Source organism: Lithobates pipiens, unplaced genomic scaffold, assembly GCF_037356315.1.
Source record: "Lithobates pipiens isolate NorthernLeopardFrog02 unplaced genomic scaffold, aLitPip1_a1.2 Scaffold_23, whole genome shotgun sequence".
Lineage (NCBI taxonomy): Eukaryota > Metazoa > Chordata > Amphibia > Anura > Ranidae > Lithobates > Lithobates pipiens.
In genome coordinates this window covers 58,711,862-58,731,329 of record NW_027507785.1, presented here as the reverse complement: position 1 = coordinate 58,731,329, position 19,468 = coordinate 58,711,862, and the positions used below count along the sequence as shown (strand labels likewise).

General features: G+C 42.5%; 1 protein-coding gene across 2 annotated transcripts in view; it reads right to left on the bottom strand.

The window, feature by feature from the left end:
- COL7A1 (collagen type VII alpha 1 chain) overlaps window positions 1-19,468 on the bottom strand; it is a 294,429-nt gene that overhangs the window by 127,399 nt on the left and 147,562 nt on the right. For both annotated transcript variants that reach the window (XM_077451699.1, XM_077451698.1), the window contains exons 30-42: window positions 17,622-17,782; window positions 15,382-15,405; window positions 15,062-15,088; window positions 13,183-13,227; window positions 10,013-10,105; window positions 8,672-8,743; window positions 8,533-8,559; window positions 8,399-8,452; window positions 7,084-7,152; window positions 5,752-5,865; window positions 3,982-4,008; window positions 918-971; window positions 54-125 (exon numbers count right to left, since the gene is read on the bottom strand). In XM_077451699.1, the coding sequence (XP_077307825.1) occupies window positions 54-125; window positions 918-971; window positions 3,982-4,008; window positions 5,752-5,865; window positions 7,084-7,152; window positions 8,399-8,452; window positions 8,533-8,559; window positions 8,672-8,743; window positions 10,013-10,105; window positions 13,183-13,227; window positions 15,062-15,088; window positions 15,382-15,405; window positions 17,622-17,782 (839 nt within the window). The remainder of the gene's footprint in view (window positions 1-53; window positions 126-917; window positions 972-3,981; window positions 4,009-5,751; window positions 5,866-7,083; window positions 7,153-8,398; window positions 8,453-8,532; window positions 8,560-8,671; window positions 8,744-10,012; window positions 10,106-13,182; window positions 13,228-15,061; window positions 15,089-15,381; window positions 15,406-17,621; window positions 17,783-19,468) is intronic.

The window sequence follows — 19,468 nt, the reverse complement described above, 5'->3', positions numbered from 1 at the left end:
GTTTTTGGTTCTGCTGTTGCAGTTCCCAGAATGCTCTGCCATTGTTCACTTACCTTGTCGCCTTTTGGCCCTTGTGGTCCAGTTAACCCCCGAAGACCTGGTGCCCCATTAACACCAGGTGCGCCCTAAGAAGGGAAAGAGAAAAGCCAAGACATTATAAACTTTGCTGCCAATGGTTTGGGAAGTCTTCCCGATTTTCTACTTATCAAGGGCCTAACCTAGTGGGTTATGTAAGTAATACATTCTAAAAAAGAATGTTTTGGTGCCCAAAGCTCAGACCAAATTTTGGGCCTTTATCGACTTGCTTTTGGGTGCTTGTGGTACCAGTTTGAGATCAGTTTGGGATGCTTGTTGGATCATTCTGAATTTCTTGACGTAGATTTGACTTGCAATTGACCTCCTTCTGACCGGCATTTCAAGTGGGTTTTGCGTCTTTATAGACCAGCTTTTTTCAACCAAGGCGCCTTGAGATTTCTTCAGGGGTGTCTTGGCAAAATGTCTAAAAATTGCCCATAAATTGTATACAAGCAAGCATGTGGATGAAGGCTGCCTTTTTAGTTACAGTAAGTCAAAGGGTTTTATTGTGGACCATTACAACCTTCTAGCTGCCAGCATTCTAATGACCAATGGCGTCACCAGTTGATAAGGTCGATGTCAGTCACCTGCATAGTGACCCTTTTTTGTGTTCTTTTTTTTCTTTTGTGGATGGACGATATTTAAGAGTTCTTTCTTTTTTTTGTCTTTTTTTTTACTTAGTGTGAATTTGGAAAATTATAAAAAAAAGTCAAAAAAAGTTTAAAATGGCCGAAGAGTTCCTTAAATGAAGTGAGTTGTTATTTTTAGAGGAAGAACATTTGTTGCAGATTCAATTCTTTAAACTGAAGGTTCCTAATATAATAAAATCAATTATCACTCACTGGACTACCGGGTTCTCCTTTGACCGCAATTCCATTGACCAGTCCTGGAAGTCCCTGGATAGAAGATACAGGAATTTTTGGTTTGAGCACAACGTACATTCATATTATAAAAATCACCTAAACCGTTACATCTGTCTGGCACATAATCTAAAAGAGAGTCTAAGAAAAATTCTCTGTCTTAAAGAAAACAAAAAACAAAAAAACAGGACAGGCTTGCCGTCTGTCATCTGCTTTTTTTCCGTTTTTTTTAAATAGATTGAAAAAATATATACAACTATAAAAGTTTAAGATCATCTAACGTGCAATGTTCCTATAGATTTAGCTCTCCACAATTTTTTTTTTTTTTTTTAGCTTAATTCTTTATTCAAAAGATTTTTTTCAATTATAACCAGCATATACATAATAACAAAAAAGGAAATAACCCTTTTTTTAGAATTAAAAAAAAGTCAAAACCAACATTGCTAAGAAGATATAACAAATAAACCAACAATAGCACTTACTAAATTTGTAAACTAAAAACTAATAATAGGAGGTTGGTACAGAGTATGAATTAATACACCACCCTAATGAAAATTCATTATCAAAAAAAAAAAAAAAAATAGTAACCTGCAAAGTATATCTGATATGCGAAAATTACATCAAATGTTAACCTATAATACATATACCTTGACTTATCTACTTTAGGATAGAAGAAACCTTTCTCCTGTCCCCAACATTGGGGGTCAGGAGACAAAATCTACCAAAAAAGAAGAGAAAAAGAGAGAGAGAAAAAAAAAATCTCCACAAATTTTAACGAAAACTTGCCATGAAAGAAATATGGGAGCCGCAATCGATGTTTACTTTAAAAATCTGGAAATGTAAAAGCTTTCTGACAAACCTGTTTGGATAAAATATAAAGAGCTGCAACTGCTGACTTGTTCTCTAAGGTTTCCGGGTCAGTGACCAACTGACAGGGTTGAGGGCAACAGCTATGGAACATGTATCTCTCTATTCTTATGCCTCGTACACACGAGCGGAATTTACATTGGAAAAACCTTGGATGGTTTTTCTGATGGAATTCCGCTCAAGCTTGTCTTGCATATACACGGTCACACAAAAGTTCTCGGAACTTTCGAGCACCAAGAACGCGGTGACGTACAACACTAGGACAAGCCGAGAAAATTAAGTTCAATGCTTCCGAGCATGCGTCGAATTGTTTTCGAGTATGCGTAGGAATTTTGCGCTTCGGAATTGCTACAGACGATCAGAACTTTCGATCAGAACTTTTTCCGTCGGAAAAATAGAGAACCTGCTCACAATCTTTTGCTGGCGGGAATTTCCCCAGCAAAAGTCCGATGGAGCATGCACACGGTTGGAACATCCGACCAAAATCTCTGATTGGACTTTTGCTGGTGGGATTTCCGATCATGTGTACGGGGCTTAGGGAATTCAGTAATGGCAGCTTAAGATCCAGGGCTCAGATGTGATTTACCTTGGATAATAAAGAAGTTGACTTTACCCACCCTGCTCACTGTTCTCTCCTGCTTCTTGAGCAAAGATGTTGAACCTCGGGAGACCAGGGCCATTGCATTTTGAGAGCAGTGTTCTGATTCTCAGTGTGCATTTGTGGTCCCATCATTGGTGTCAGTGGCATAAAAAAAAAAGTCCTATCATTGGTGTCAGTGGGAGTAAAATAAGGCCATCGTTGGGCTCACTGAGAGTAAAATAAGTCTCATCAATGGGATCAATAGGAGTAAAAAAAAAAAATCCATATGTGCGGTCAATGGAAGTAAAATAAGTTCTATTGCTGGTGTGAGTGGGAGTAAATTAGGTTGTATTGCTGGCTTCAATGGGAGTAAAACAATTCCCATCGTTGGCATCAGTGGGAATAAATTAGGCCCCCAACATTGGTGTCAGCGAGAACAAAAGAAGCCCCATCATTGGTGTCAGTGGGAGTAAAATAAGCCCATCGTTGGGCTCACTGGGAGTAAAATAAGTCTCATTATTGGGATCAATAGGAGTAAAAAATAATCCACGGCTGCAGTCAATGGAAGTAAAATAAGTTCTATTGTTGGTGCGAGTGGGAGAGAATTGGATTGCATCGCTGGCTTCAATGGGAGCAAAACAATTCCCATCGTTGGTATCAGTGGGAACAAAAGAAACCCCATTATTGGTGTCAGCAGGAGTAAAATACGTCCCATTTTTTATTTCAGTGGGAGTAAAACAAGTCCCATCATTGGTGTTAGTGGGAGTAAAAAAGTCCCATCGTTGGTGTTAGTGGGAGTAAAAAAGTCCCATTGTTGGTGTTAGTGGGAGTAAATTAGGCTGCATCATTGGGGTAAATGGGAATAAAACATGTCCCATCATTGACATTAGTTGGGATAAATTAAGTCTCATCTTTGGGGGTCGGTGGGAGTAAAAATAGTTCTGTGGTTGCGCTGGTCTTCAGGATTTGGTTACTCTGTGACAGCATCCAAAATCTTGAGACTGCCCTACTGTATCTGAGACACTAGGCACTAATGTATACCTAAGATGGGTCCCTACCCAAGCTTCTACCTCGCCAAGAAGTTTATGCCCTTACCCGCCAACAAAGTGATTAACCCTCACACCGTTTCCCATCTATACTGTTAACCAACTTTATGGCTAATTCTCACCCAGTGATGTAGGCCTTTTTGCCTATACTTGCTGCTCATGTGGTCAGTAGGGTCTCCCTGACTTCCCTATTGAAAAATTTGGCAACCTTAGCATGTATGACTTCTCCAGATAACCATAAACTGTGCAGCACTAAGTGAATTATCCCCCCAAAGTCTGAATTCAATGTTGGCCTCAGTTGCCCCCTTGCAGTGGCTGACAAGGCCACTGCAAGGGGGCGACTGAGGCCGACATTGAATTCAGACTTTGGGGGGATAATTCATTCAATGCTGCACAGTTTATGGTTATCTGGAGAAGTCATACATGCTAAGGTTGCCAAATTTTTCAATAGGGAAAGATAATGACAAAGATAATTACAAGAAAGAGTCCTTTTTTGCCAACATGGCCAACTTTAACTTTGCATATGGCTATGAATAAATTGAAGTGCACTTACTCTCTCACCTCGTTCTCCTTTCTCTCCCTAGAATGCAAGAATAAACATTTAAAACAGGAAATGTATATATACATGTTTTACAGATAAAAGGAAGACATTAAAGAGATTTTGTTTAGTCTTTGATGGAGTAGATCTGCAGTGTTATGTGTTTATTATAAATCATTAGTATAGCCTTTAGTATAGTAATCTAAAAAATATAAAGTAAAATATAGTAATTATAAATCATTAGTATAGAACTTGACCAGCCTGCCCCGAGCCTTGACCTCAACCTGATAAAACACCTTTGGGATAAGCTGGAGTGGAGACTGAGAGCCAGGCCTTCTCATCCAACATCAGTGCCTGACCTCACAAATGCGCTTTGGGAAGAATGGTCAAACATTCCCATAGACACACTTCTAAACCTTGTGGACGGCCTTCCCAGAAGAGTTGAAGCTGTTATAGCTGCAAAGGGTGGGCCAACTCAATATTGAACCTCTACGGACTAAGACTGGGACGCCATTAAAGTTCATGTGCGTGTAAAGGCAGGTGTCTCAATACTTTTAATATAATTAGAGGGTACTAGTGCGCTTCACCTTGCTAATCAATATGTAAAGAACAAAAAAAGTATAAATAATATTAATGTGTGGAAGCAGCCTGCTTCACGAAGCATTTGCATGAACTGGAATTAATGAGCATTTACTATTTACATATTTGTTTGGTTTTATAAAATTGTTTTTTGCACATTTTTTTAATGTCCTTGGATTTTACATTTTTTTTCTTTTCGGGCATGTATATATTATGTGAGCACATTTATTATCGCAGTAATTACTTTAGTTGCATTTATTGAATCGCACAATTTGCACTTTGTGAGGTGATTCACACTTATTGCACTTTATATATTTTTTAGTCAATTATTGATTGTATATGCTTTTTATGGTTAGCGCCGCAATTTATTTATTTTTTACTGTATCAATACTTTTAATACTTTTAGTAATATAGTGTAGATGGAAAAAAAACTGACAGGGGTTATAACCCTCCTTTACTTTATCCAAATTGAAAAAAGACTGGGAGGCCATTAAAGTTCATGTGTGTGTAAAGGCAGGCGACACAATCGTTTGGAATAGTGCATTAAATGGTGTAAATATGGTTGCACAACTACTTTCATTTTATGCCTTTTAGACCCCTTTCACACCACACTGCCCAAAGCGTGGGTGGTAAAACGCCGCTATTTTTAGCGGCGTTTTACTGCCGGATTTGCGGCGCATTTCGGCTGCTAGCGGGGCGCTTTTACCCCCCCCCCGCTAGCGGCCGAGAAAGGGTTAAAACCCGCCGGCAATACGTCGCAATAGCAGCGTTTTGCCGGCGGTATTGCAGCGCTGCCCCATTGATTTCAATGGGGAGCAGCGGAGGAGGAGCGGTAAACACACCGCTCCTTCACCGCTCCAAAGAAGCTGCTGGCAGGACTTTTCCCTGACGTCCTGCCAGCGCACCGCTGCAGTGTGAAAGCACTCGGGGCTTTCACACTACAGACAATGATGCAGCTTTTTTAGGGCGGATTGCAGGCGCTATTTCTAGCGCTATAGCGCCTGCAAAACGCCCTGCTGTGAAAGGGGTCTAATATCAGTTTAGAGTTGAGTGTAAAAAGCAATCAATATACAATTTTGGTTAATGTTCATGAGATTTGAATTTCCTAATAAAGAATTGAAGATGCTGACCAAATGCTTTTAAAATTCGAATCTATTTAAAATGAGATTCAATGCAAGAGCTATAAGTGACACGCAAGTCACTTACCTTCACAGACTGGCCTGGAACACCTGGAGGTCCGCTCGGTCCCTCTGGCCCTGGAGGTCCTGAATTTCCTGGGATTCCCCTCTGCCCTGGAGTTCCTGCTTGTCCGGGAATTCCCTTGAAGGGAGAAAGATTTATAATGAATGACGCCATCGTAACAAATCATGACCAAAGCCTGAGATGGGATTTGCCTGGGGCACCAATGCTTGCAGGCTGTCTCTGGTGAATACGCCAAGATATATATATATATATATATATATAGGATTATATATAAGAGGCACTGATTAGCAGCACTGGTGGGCACTGATTGACAGCACTGGTGGGCACTGTTGGGACTGCACTGATAATCAGTGTATATGTCCCTTTCACACAAACCAGTTATCAGCTCTCCTCTCATGCTGTCAGGGTGAGAAAAGGAATGCCTATAACTGGCTTGTTTACATCGTGATCAGCTTTCATTGGACACAGCTGATCATGTGGTAAAGGGCTGTTGTGATTGGCCCTCTACCCCGATCTGCGATCAGCTGTGTCCTAAAGACACAACGATCACAGAGCATGGCACCCAAGCACCACAACTGGCGTGCGGCGGGCACGCTCACGGGAGGATGTCATATGACGCCCTCCCAGAACTGGAGGACCGCGCTGTAGCCGTCATATATAGCGCGATCGGCAAGTGGTTATGGAAAAGAAGTGGGCCTGTTTGACAATACAACCTATAGGTGCCACGTCCCTATTTGTCCACCAAAGACGAATATACAAAAAAAAAATTTAATCGGATTTTAAGGCACCAAAAGTAAAAACAACAAATACAACCTAAATATTAAAATCCATAGTGTTTATGAGAAAAATGTATATAGTTTGCATACAATCTAATAAAACCACAGGCACAGTTGTAAATTAACCAAGAGTGTTTGAATCCAGTGGATATGACCAATAACCCAACGCGTTTCAATCAACTATTTGACCTTCTTCAGGGTGAAATCGTACTCTATATTACTGTATATAACAATTTTTTGGTCTTATTTTATTTTCTATAAAACAAAATCTCAGCAGTTATTACATGTCATCAAAAGAAAGCTCTAATTGTCTCAAAAAAAAAAAAAAAGATATGAAATGAATTAGCATACAGCGTTGCATAATGGAGTAATAGTCAGTCAAACTATTACAACACTGAAAACTGAAAATTGGCCTGCCCAGAGAGAGGGTGTAACATACTGGTCCTCAAGTGGTTAAAGATGCAAGCTTTTGGGATGCCTTGCAGTGGGTGAAAGCGCCCGGTATTGAAGTGGTTAAGTAACCCTTATATTCCCCACCCCATCAATCAACGACACTTACTGGATTTCCAGGCTCTCCTTTCCTTCCTGGAACTACTGCCCCACCATTTATTACTTCACCAGGTTCACCCTGTACAAAAAGAAGGAATAATGGCCCGTGGTTACACTTAACATGAATGTATATAAGCAGGATTCACAGAGAGTTGGGGTAGAATGTATATGTTGGCGGTGTGTGTTGCCTATATTTAAATTTAATAACCAAACAAATTATAGCTGACATTCTGCTATTGTTGGTATATTACACAAGCTAGAAAATAACTGGTCTCTATAAGAAAAAAACAAAAACTCTAACCCTGTCCCTAATTCAAAAATGTTCTGAATCTTTTACATTGTGCATTTACTGTATAAGCATTTAACGCTTTTTCTGTTATCAGGAGGGAGTTGCCATTAAAATTCACAGGGCCCCCGTCCAGCCTACTTGACAAGTACCGGACAGTGAATGAATGGGAAGTAGACATGTGCAGTTTGTTTCGTTCTAAATTAAAATTTGGAAAAATTTTCTTTTTCGGAAATTCGGATGTATCTGAATTTCCAAATTACAATAGTACCGAATTTAAACGAATACAAAATAACAGAAAAAAAAAATTCGGACAAAATTCAACCTTTTGAATTCAAATCGTTTTCAAATTGGAATTTGAAAACTTTTCGAATCTGAATAGTTTTAAAATTTCCAAAGGGAGCAAAATAAAATAAAAAATAAAGGAATAGCTATATATATATATATATATATATATATATATATATATATATATATATATATTTTTTTTTTTTTTCTATTCTATTCCTTTATTTTCTATTCTATTTTATTCTCTTTGGAGAATGATTAGAATTCAAAAACTATTCAAATTTATGTAAATATCGAATCGGAAAAAAAAATAATAATCCGTTCGGCACATGTCTAATGGGAAGAGTTCTGTGCTGAGTGGCTTCTTGTTCTTCACAAACTGAATTATAGTAAACAGAGCATCCGGCAGGAGAGGAGACAATGAAAGGCGGCAGTGCTTCAATGTATTTTTTAACTGAAACTCCATATCATGCCATAGAGGGCAGGCAAGTCACTCCACTAATTAATATAGCTGTGCGTGTAATTTGAGCTTCAGCTCGTCAGCCTGGATAAAATATTATTTATTTCAATGCATCAGTGTGTGAAAAGTACGGGGGTACAGGGGAGGCTGGACAGTAGGGGGAATCGGTGATGCAGGCAGTGATTAGGGTGTGCCTAGGCACACCCAGCACACTCTGTACGCATGCTTATTGCAGGTATAGTGATAGCTGCAATGTGCCAGTAGCCTGTTACCGTAGCGTGCCCCACTTACCGGAAATCCTCTCTCTCCTTTGGGGCCAGCGGGCCCTGAACGTCCTGATTCCCCCTACATTGAGACAAAATCCTGGGTTAATGAAGATACTGTGAATCACAACAGCCATCAAGAACCTTCACTGACATACTCACAACTTCTCCTCTATCTCCTTTAGTCCCCTGAAAGAAAACATAAAAATGTAGGGATGTGAGCTTTCAATGTTAATGATCTGTGTACATCAGTGTGTATTGTGCTCACAGCAATCCATGCATTACAATAGGCCAAACTTACCGGAGTTCCCGGAGTGCCAGGATTTCCAGGACGTCCCGGGGTTCCTGGGAGTCCATCTGCCCCCGGCTCACCCTACAGGGGATAATATCAGAAGGCAAATGACCAGACAAGATATAGTTATGGTCTTTATCACAATTCAATTCAATTTACAAGTTTCAAACTGTTTTTAATATTTTATTTTAATAATTAAGTACACTTTAATTTTACAAAAAAAAAATGTAATACAGGGTGTACCCATAACTCTGGTTTTCTTAACAGAGAGCACAGTACTAGCTTTGCAATGTATTTTTTAACTGAAACTCCATATCATGCCATAGAGGGCAGGCAAGTCACTCCACTAATTAATATAGCTGTGTGTGTAATTTGAGCTTCAGCTCGTCAGCCTGGATAAAATATTTTCTTGATCATACATCACGGGACACAGGAGCTTCATTACATAGCGGGTTATATAGGCACCTCTGGTGATTGGACACTGGTTAACCCAAATTAAGGAGAATTCCTCCCCTATATAACTCCTCCCATATGGGAGGCACCTCAGTTTTGTAGCGAAGCAATAAGAAACCACGTAAAACCCAAGAGGGGCGGGAGCCCTGTGTCCCGTGATGTACTCTCAAGAAAAGGATTTTACAGGTAAGCTGTATATAAAAATCCCATTATTTAATTCAATGCATCAGTGTGTGAAAAGTACCTACAAAAAAATTAAGAAACCAAATTCCAATTCAGACAATGGCGGTCGCTCATAAGGGGCGCAGCCCCCCTGATCCTACATGCGGGGCACCGGACGCATGGATTCTGATGGGGTTTTTTTTTTTTTTTAAGCACATGATTACAGCCCAAGGTTCTTTTTGGCTGCAAAAAGGGGTGGGCTCGGGGCACAGAGCACTGTCTAACAACTGCACTATTTTCTCCATTAGCTCATCCCCCACAGCTACTACCCTTTTGTATAACCTGACCCTCCCTCCTAGATTGTGAGCTCTAAGGATCAGGGCTCTCTGATCCCCCCCCCCCCCCCCTGTATTGAATTGTATTGTAATTGTTCTGTCTGCCGCAATGTTGTAAAGCGCTGCGTAAACTGTCGGAGCTATATAAATCCTGTATAATAATAATAATAATAATACATATGTTTAGATGAATGAGGCACAGCACTCCATAACTATATCAATTCTGAAAAGTGTTGTCACCTCATCAATATTATGCAACCACCTATCACAAAAGTATGAGCATTTCTTTACAAATCTTCCAGCAATTAAACGCCATTCACTTTATGTTTGTTTCAAAATGCAAACTGAGCAACATAACTTTATCTGCCCTTTAATAGGAGCATAGATATGATCTACTTACAGTTTCTCCTTTCTGTCCACTTGATGCTGTCCCCTCACCCGAAGGTCCACGGGGCCCAGCAGGACCCTGAGGGCCAGGGGGCCCACTGCGGCCCTGCAAAACAAAAAATTCGTAATTGTCTTTAACGAAACCTGTTTTCTAATGTGTTCTTTATTGACACATGTATCGTAATTTATAGGTTTATATAGTTAAATCTTACAGCATATCCATTCTATAGATTTTGGGGGTTATTTACGAAAGCCAAATCCACCGTTGCACTACAAGTGCAAACTACAAGTGCAAAGTGCGCTTGAAATTGTACTGAAAGTGCACTTGGAAGTGCAGTCGCTGTAAATCGGAGGAGTAGATCTCAAATGAGGGGAAGTTCTGCTGATTTTATCATCCAATCATGTGCAAGCTAAAATGCTGTTTTGTTTCTTTTCCTTGCATGTCCCCCCTCGGATCTACAGCAATTTCACTTCCAAGTGCACTTTCAGTGCAATTTCAAGTGCACTTTGCCCTTGTAGTTAGCACTCGTAGTGCAAAGTGGATTTGCCTTTCATAAATAACCCCCTCTGTCTATTTTGTATTTTGTTATACTTATTTAGGATGGGGGAGGCTGAGATATCCACTTTTTTGGAAAAATTCTACATTTAAACATTTTATTAGCTGTTGCTGATTAGCTAAGAGCAACAACCAAAGATATTAACTGTTGTAAAAAAATGAAAATGTGCATAGCAGTTCATCCATCTAAATAACATCTACATTCGTTCTGTGTGAAAGGGACAAAATGAAATGTTCTCAGGCTAACATACTGCATTATGGCCACTAGATGGAGCTGGGGAGCTCACTTACATCTTGTGATAGTCAGTGCCATCTAGTGGCCATAAGGCCAGTTGCACATGGCGTAATCATTTATAAATACTTTATAAATTTATATAATAATAGAAATGTATTTATAAATTACTCAGGCACTTGTTGACAGTGTGAAAGGACCTGAGTAATGTTGAGTATAGGCGAGTAAAGGTGTTGAGTATAGACGAGTAAAATTCTTTTTCATTGCCAGTGTTTGTAATATACTCATTTATACTCGAGCAAACATCCTTATAGACAAGTAAACTAAGGTTTTATAATTCACATTTGATGTGCTTTGCAATACATTCAGTCAAGCCCAGGGGTGACATGCAGGCTCATTTAGGCCCTGCATGTCTCATTAAAGAGAACCTGTCACCTAAAAATGATCACATAGGGGAATTTTTTTGTCCCCTATGTGATGAAAAAATAAAAGTTAAGCAAAAAAAAACAACAACGCACAAAAAACAACAACGCACGTACAAATGTAAACGCATGCGTCGGGGCGCCTTACGCATGAAGACGTTGATTGTGATACAAATGTTACATATCACTGCGCACATCGGAGTGAGATCAATAATTCTAGCATACGACCTCCTCCATAACACCAAAAAAAATGACCTATAGGGGGCTTTTGGAGTGTCGCCTATAGAAAATATAGGGTACTTTGTCACAATTTCATGGGTGCACACAAATTTAAAGTGGGAGTCTGCCGTTTTTTTTTTTTAAAGCCAGCAGCTACAAATACTGCAGCTGCTGACTTTTAAAATAATGACACTTACCCGCCCAGCGCGCCCGCGATGTGGGCACCCGAAGCCGATCTCTCGATCGTCTCTCGGGTGCTGCCGCCGCCATCTTGGGTATGGGAATCAGGAAGTGGAGCCTTGCGGCTTCATTTCCCAGTTCCCTACTGCGCATGCGCGAGTCGCGCTGCGCAATAAGGATGGTCCCCGCTGTCTCTGGGATCCGTGTGTTTCCCAGCAGGCAGCGGGGGACCTTCGGAAAGGGGCGTAGATTCTGCGGAAAGGGGCGTACCTTCTGCAGATATCTATGCCGGAAGTGGGTGCAGATACCTGTACTGTACAGGTATCTGCACCCCCCTCCCCCCTGAAAGGTGCCAATTGTGGCGCCGGAGGGGGGGAGAGTTCCAATGAGCGGAAGCTCCACTTTACGGTGGACCTCCGCTTTAAGCTTTGACATGTTGGGTATCCATTTACTCGGTATAACCTCGTCTTTTATATTTTACCAAAAATGTAGGTAGTTTATTGCACCTGTTTGGCCTAAAATTCACTTTAGTGAGGTTTTTTTTTTCTGATATTTTGAAATTCCTAGACCTTTGCGGTAATATTGTGTGACATAAAAAATTGGAACTACCACTATTTTATTCTCTAAGGTATCTGCTTTGAGAAAATATATCTTATTTGTTTTTGTTTTTTTAAAACATGTGTGCAAAAAAAATGCAAAAAGTGCCCTGGCAGTGAAAAGGTTAAAGCGTTTGTGAAGAACAACCTTTTTTTTTAGTTTTGGGTAGAGTGCGTAAGTGTTAAAACCCATGTCAGGTTTTTATTGTCGGGAACATGCACAAAAGGCATTAGATCTGCAATTTTTGATATTGGTTATTGTGAATGGCCATTTCATTGGTTAAGCTGAATTGTTTTGGTGAGGCTGCTCCCATGTACCCAAGTACCCCCCCCCCCCCCAAAGGGGGGTCCCGAGGGAGATCCAAATATGCGAGAATCAGAAAGGGCACCACTAAGGGCACTCTAAATAGAGCTCTCGCTTTTGAGACAGAGCAAGAGATTGAGGACACAGATCCCCAATGCTTTAGTTATGAATGAACACAGGAGTGATTGGCACTGGTCACTCACTGTGTTCATTCAGGAAAGCAAGGGGCCGGTAAACATGACATGTTTACCAGTCTCTCACTCTCCATCCTGTGTGGCTGCATCAACTAACACTGCAGGAGGGAGAGGAGGGGAAGCCTGCAGTGCTGGGGTGAGGGAGGGTATGGGGTCACAGGGGGATCAGAGCTGTGGGGGAAGGGGATTGTGGACAGGCAGGGGGTGATCGAAGTGACGGAAGGGGGGGGGGGGGCAAGCCCTGAAACTGATCACTCTGTGGCCCTTCTTGCAGCAGCTGACTGACGGCAGGAGGGACAGGAGGAAAAGTCAGCTGTGCTGAAGGGGGAAGAGGGCGCTGAGCTGTGATTAGCAGCTTTTGGTACTTCCTGATACATAAAGCTGCCTACCCTTATCGGTAGCCCTGCTGACGTATTCCACAAAAACCATATACCGTATATTGTGTGTATACAGTGTAACATAATAGAAAGGGACACTTACTGGATCTCCTGCAGGTCCGGCCAATCCTGGACGCCCAGTAGCTCCCTGCAAATATGAGTTAGAAAATGTGGTTTACCACTGGTCAAAATAAGAGCAATAAAAAGGTAATACAGAAGCTTACAAACATAGTAAAGGGCACTTGTAGTACTACAGCAAATAACAAAGTACAAACCTTAAAGAGGAAGTAAACCCCAATGGGTTTTACTTCCTCTTTTGCCCCCCACAAGGCCTCCAAATGAAGAGCATTATATGACACTTACCTGCAAACGAAGCCCGCGCTGTCCCCTGAGTAGGCCGCGTCCATCTTCGCCCCCCTCTTCCTTCCGGGGGGCCACGGACTCCGGCTCTGTGACTGGCTGGAGTTGCGTGACGTCACTCCAGGGCATGCACACGGGAGCCGTCAGTCAAGGCACACGCTGGGGGAAGAAACTGCGCCGTGGTGCGTTTCTTCACAACACATGCGCCAATGATGACATTGGCGCACTATAAGTGAAATATCTCCTAAACGCCGCACGTCTAGGAGATATTTCCACTACCTATAGATAAGCCTTATTCTAGGCAAAAGTCAACAAAAAGGGTTTACAACTGAATGGACACATGGAGCTGTAACTTGGCTCGGGTGCCCCCATAGGAAGCTGTAGGCTGTGGGGGCACTCGACAGGAGGGAGGGGCCAGGAAGAGGAGAAAAGAGGGACTTTACAATCACTTTAGGTTATAAAGGCTTCAATGTATTCTAAAAGGGCAATGTGAAGCCCCCACCTCCTATACCCGTTAAGCCCACTTCTATAGTACTTGGATGCTACCACTGCGGCTCAGTAAGGGGCAGGATATGGAGGAATTTGGCTTCACTTGCTATCACATGCTTACATTTTTATAACTCTGCATGTTTAGACCCCGTCACAAGGGCGTACTGCAGCATACACCCGTGACAGCGCCATGTTTTCCCACATAGGAATGCACAGGACAGAGCTGCTGCTCCCAATCTGATATCCGCATGGGTGCAGATGCACGGCCCTGAATGCAGACAGTGGGGTTGATTTACCTCCAGCCTCCAGCCTCCAGCTGTTGCAAAACTACAAGTTCCATCATGTCTCTGCCTCTGGGTTTCATGTTTGTGGCTGTCAGAGTCTTGCTATGCCTCATGGGACTTGTAGTTCTGCAACAGCTGGAGGTCCGCTAATTGCATATCCCTGAAATAGACTGTGCACTCTGCCAGTGCAGTTGCTCCAGCGCTTAGTAAATGAGGTGAAGCTTCACTTTCAAAGAGTACCCATTTATTTGAAAAGAAAAAAAAAAAAACAGCACTTGATTGAATGATGGAAGTCAGAAGGGGCTCCCTCCCCTATCCGCCGCCGCTGCCGCCCCCTCTCTATCCATGCGCCTGGCCCCTTTCAGGACTCCGGGAGCGTGAATTTCTATGGCGGGGCGGGCGGGGGGGGGGGGGGTGTTATTTGAAGCACCTGATTACAGCCAGAGTCTCTGGTAGGCTTCAAAATAGGGTGGGCTTGGGGTGCAAAGTATTGCCACTGAAGCCCACCCAGGTGTGTTGCAATATCCAATGAATATTCTCTGTTGCGACATTGATCCTCCTCCCGGCCAATCAGGAAGCGGGTCTGATACCCGTCACAGTCTGGGGGCTTTTGTATGTTTACACAAGAGAGGCTTTTACAGAAAAATAACATACGTTATTATATGTAAACGCACATACTGTATAATTTTATAGGAAGATTTCTGTTTAAATGAATCGTCTGATGACCCCTTAATGGGGGGAAGATACCAATGCACAGTCTGCCTGTCTATGCTCCTCCTACAAAGCGCTACAAATTTAACTACAGGTCCTCTTAAACGTAGATGCAATTACTAATGTCTGGGTACTTACCGGCTCACCCTTTGGCCCTCTTTCTCCCTAAAACAGAGAAAATATATAAATTATTAGCATTGTGATTATAACAAACGATGTTCTTTTTCTATAATTCCGAACGATCGACCCCAAGCCTGCCAGGTTGATAAGGCTTTGGTTGGCAATAATTTGGAATATGAAGTTCTGCTCAGAAGTACCAAGGTGTACACCGCCAAAAAAATCTAAATTGTGTTCAGTAAAACCAGCTTTGCCAAGGGTGGGTGGGGGTGGGGGGGGGTCTGATTTAAGTGATGCAGTAGTTAAGTCTTCCATTCACATTAAGTGATTGGTCATCTTACCTGCGGGCATACGGTGCACTGCGCCTAAGAAAAGAGAAAAGAATGAGAAGAAACAGAGGATTTCATGAATATTATATACAGAACTGTTCTAGGACATGAGATGGACTCATTTTTTTAAAGTGCCCTCCATAACCTCATATACAACACTTGTTTTATAGAAGGTCCCAGCTCAGTTGGTGATTTAGAAGTGACATTTTTTTTTAGGAGTTTAAGTCTACTGATTAATAAAGCACTTTGCAATGACTGAATGTGAACTTGCTTTTTACCGCATGGTTGAAACTCCTCTAAATCCATGGTCTCCAAACTGCGACCTGTAGGCCAGATGTGGTCCTTCTCTTGTCATTATCTGGCCCTTGGGGCACTTTTTTTCCCACTGATACAAGGTACTATTTCTTCCAATGATACCAACAATGGGGCATAATTGCCTCTACTGACATTATCCATGGAACATTCTTCTTCCTACTAACACCAATCATGAGGCACTATTCCTCCCACTGATACCAATGGGGCACTATTCCTTCCATTCAGACCAATGATGGGGCACTATTCCTTCCATTGAGACCAATGATGGGGCACTATTCCTTCCATGGAGACCAATGATGGGGCACTATTCCTTCCATTCAGACCAATGATGGGGCACTATTCCTTCCATTGACACCAATGATGGGGCACTATTCTTTCCACTGACACCAACAATGTGACAATATTCCTCCCACTGACACCAATGATGGGGCGTTATTTCTCCCACTAACACCAATGATAAGCCACTATTCCCCCACTGACACCAATTATAAGTCACTATTCTTCCCACTGACACCAATGATGGGGCACTATTCCTTTCACTAACACCAATGATGCAGCGCTATTCCTCCTACTGATACCAATGATGGGGCACTATTCCTCCCACTGACACCAATGATGGGACACTATTCCTCCCACTGACACCAATGATGAGTCACTATTCCTCCCACTGATACCAATGATGAGTCACTATTCCTTTCACTAACACCAATGATGGGACACTATTCCTCCCACTGACACCAATGATGAGTCACTATTCCTCCCACTGATACCAATGATGAGTCACTATTCCTTTCACTAACACCAATGATGGGGCACTACTCCTTCCACTGACACCAATGATGGAGCGCTATTCCTCCCACTGACACCAATGATGTACATTATTCCTTCCACTGACACCAATGATGGGGCACTATTCCTTTCAATAACACCAATAATGGGGCACTATTTCTTCCACTGGCACCAATGAAGGGGCGCTATTCCTCTCAATGATATCCATGATGGGGCACTATTCCTTCCACTGGCACCAGTGACGGAGGACTATTTTTCCCACTGACACCAACAGTTGGGCATAATTCCTTCCACTGACACCAACAATAGGGCACGATTTCTCCCAAAGACACCAACAATGGGACATTATTCTTCTCACTAATACCAATGATGGGGCACTATTCTTCTCACTAATACCAATGATGGGGCACTATTCTTCTCACTAATACCAATGATGGGGCACTATTCTTCTCACTAATACCAATGACGGGGCACTATTCTTCTCACTAATACCATTGATGGGGCACTATTCTTCTCACTAATACCAATGATGGGGCACTATTCTTCTCACTAATACCAATGATGGGGCACTATTCTTCTCACTAATACCAATGATGGGGCACTATTCTTCTCACTAATACCAATGACGGGGCACTATTCTATGGATTTTTTTTCATTCCCACTGATGCTGGGACATTTTCTACTCTCACTTAGCACAGTCTGGCTCCCCTGAAATCTGAAGGACAGTAAACTGGCCCTTTGTTTAGGAAGTTTGGAGACTCCCACTTTAAAGTATAGGGACAGCTGAACTTTATTATCAGGGATTACTAAACAGTAGCACAATAATTGAACTATGGCATTGGAGAAATAGCTCTCAGCCTAAAAAAGTAAGGCCATGTCCATGCTACATTGGGTTGAGAACGTACATACTATATATATATATCCTCAGCTTCGGAGGGGGGCGCAGAACAAATGCCCAGTTTATCCCCAACTGCCCTGGTAGAATCAAGAAAATATTGTACTAAAATCATCTACAATGTAATGTAAAGTAAGAACTATTACAATGTTTGGCAGTAACAATACAGGACGAGGAGAAGACTTCCTCTCCAATACCTCCAATACTTTCCTTAAACAAGAGCCGATCGGTACATTGGAAAGTAGTTCCTTACCTGTGATTGAGAGCAAATGGCCTCAGCTAAGGGATCTGCCAGGCTGTTCATGTTGGCCGCCTCTTCGGTGAAAAACACATTCTGTGCGCTCTGGCCGGTGACAATCCTACGCAGCTGTTCCTGGTCGGCCTCATTCATTCCTACCGCCAGCACTCGGATCCCTGAGACATCCAAAGACATGGTCAGTAGTGATGGCCGAACGGTTCGCCCGGCGGTCGTTTCGCGGCGAATTTCCGACTTTCGCCGTCCGCGGGTTCGAACGCCTTTTTCCGTCGTTCGCCCCGGCGGACTTACGTGTTTAATGTATACAAGAACTTTAACCTTTCGTGACACGTTTATCATGTGTTACAGGACAACCAATTGAGACATGACAGCTCATGGACACTTGGACATTCCCCCTAACCTATAAATACACCCGATCCGGTGGCCATTTTACATTCTTTCTTCTGTCACTGTAGGGAAAGGATCCTGTGTGGAGTAGGGACAGAGAAAACGCTAGCTATTTGGTACACAAAAGTTCTTTTCAGGACTGGTATAGGTGTTAGGTCAGCAGCCTGAGTTTCTTTTGTCAGTTTAGATAAAGGGACAGAGCGCTGTATGCTGCTATTTTAGGGACAGCTCAGCCAGATTAGTCTTTCTTCATCATCATCATCATCATCATCATTAGCTGTTACTATCAGGTCCACAAAAGAGCTGTTCCAGCTAATCGTTCCAGCCTACTCTTTTTTGCCAATTTGTATAGGGACAGGCAGGAAGCAGTGTGTCAGGCAGTGAGGATAATTTTAAAGACTTGCTGTTACTATTAGTTCCACAAAGGTTCTTTTCAGGACTGGTATCAGTGGTACGGTAATAGGCTTGTACACGTATAATATTCTTTCTTCCAAATATAGAAAGAATATTATACTTGACTGCTGCCCTTCTGCTGCAGTCTGCTAATCATTCACAACTCACTTGTTCCACAAAGCTCTTTATCAGGACTGGTAACTTGGTCTGTCTAGGGTGCTACGGTACATAGGCTTGGGTGCGGTACAGTCTGCTGTTCTGTAAGGACCGCTATCGGTCCACAATACATAGGGTTGCCGTGCACTACTGCTGACCGCTGCCCTATACTGCAGCAGTCCTTCATTGGTATAGGGACTGACGTACAGTCTGCTAATCACTAACACACAACCTGCTTGGTCCACAAAAGTTCTTATAAGGACTGGTAACTTGGTATAGGGTGCTACGGTACATAGGCCTGAGTGCGTTACAGTCTGCTGTTCTGTAAGGACCGCTATCGGTCCACAATACATAGGGTTGCCGTGCACTACTGCTGACCGCTGCCCTATACTGCAGCAGTCCTTCAGCGGTATAGGGACTGACGCACAGTCTGCTAAACACTAACACACAACCTGCTTGGTCCACAAAAGTTTTTATAAGGACTGGTAACTTGGTATAGGGTGCTACGGTACATAGGCCTGAGTGCAGTACAGTCTGCTGTTCTGTAAGGACCGCTATCGGTCCACAATACATAGGGTTGCCGTGCACTACTGCTGACCGCTGCCCTATACTGCAGCAGTCCTTCATTGGTATAGGGACTGACGTACAGTCTGCTAATCACTAACACACAACCTGCTTGGTCCACAAAAGTTCTTATAAGGACTGGTAACTTGGTATAGGGTGCTACGGTACATAGGCCTGAGTGCGTTACAGTCTGCTGTTCTGTAAGGACCGCTATCGGTCCACAATACATAGGGTTGACGTGCACCACTGCTGACCGCTGCCCTATACTGCAGCAGTCCTTCAGCGGTATAGGGACTGACGTACAGTCTGCTAAACACTAATACACAACCTGCTTGGTCCACAAA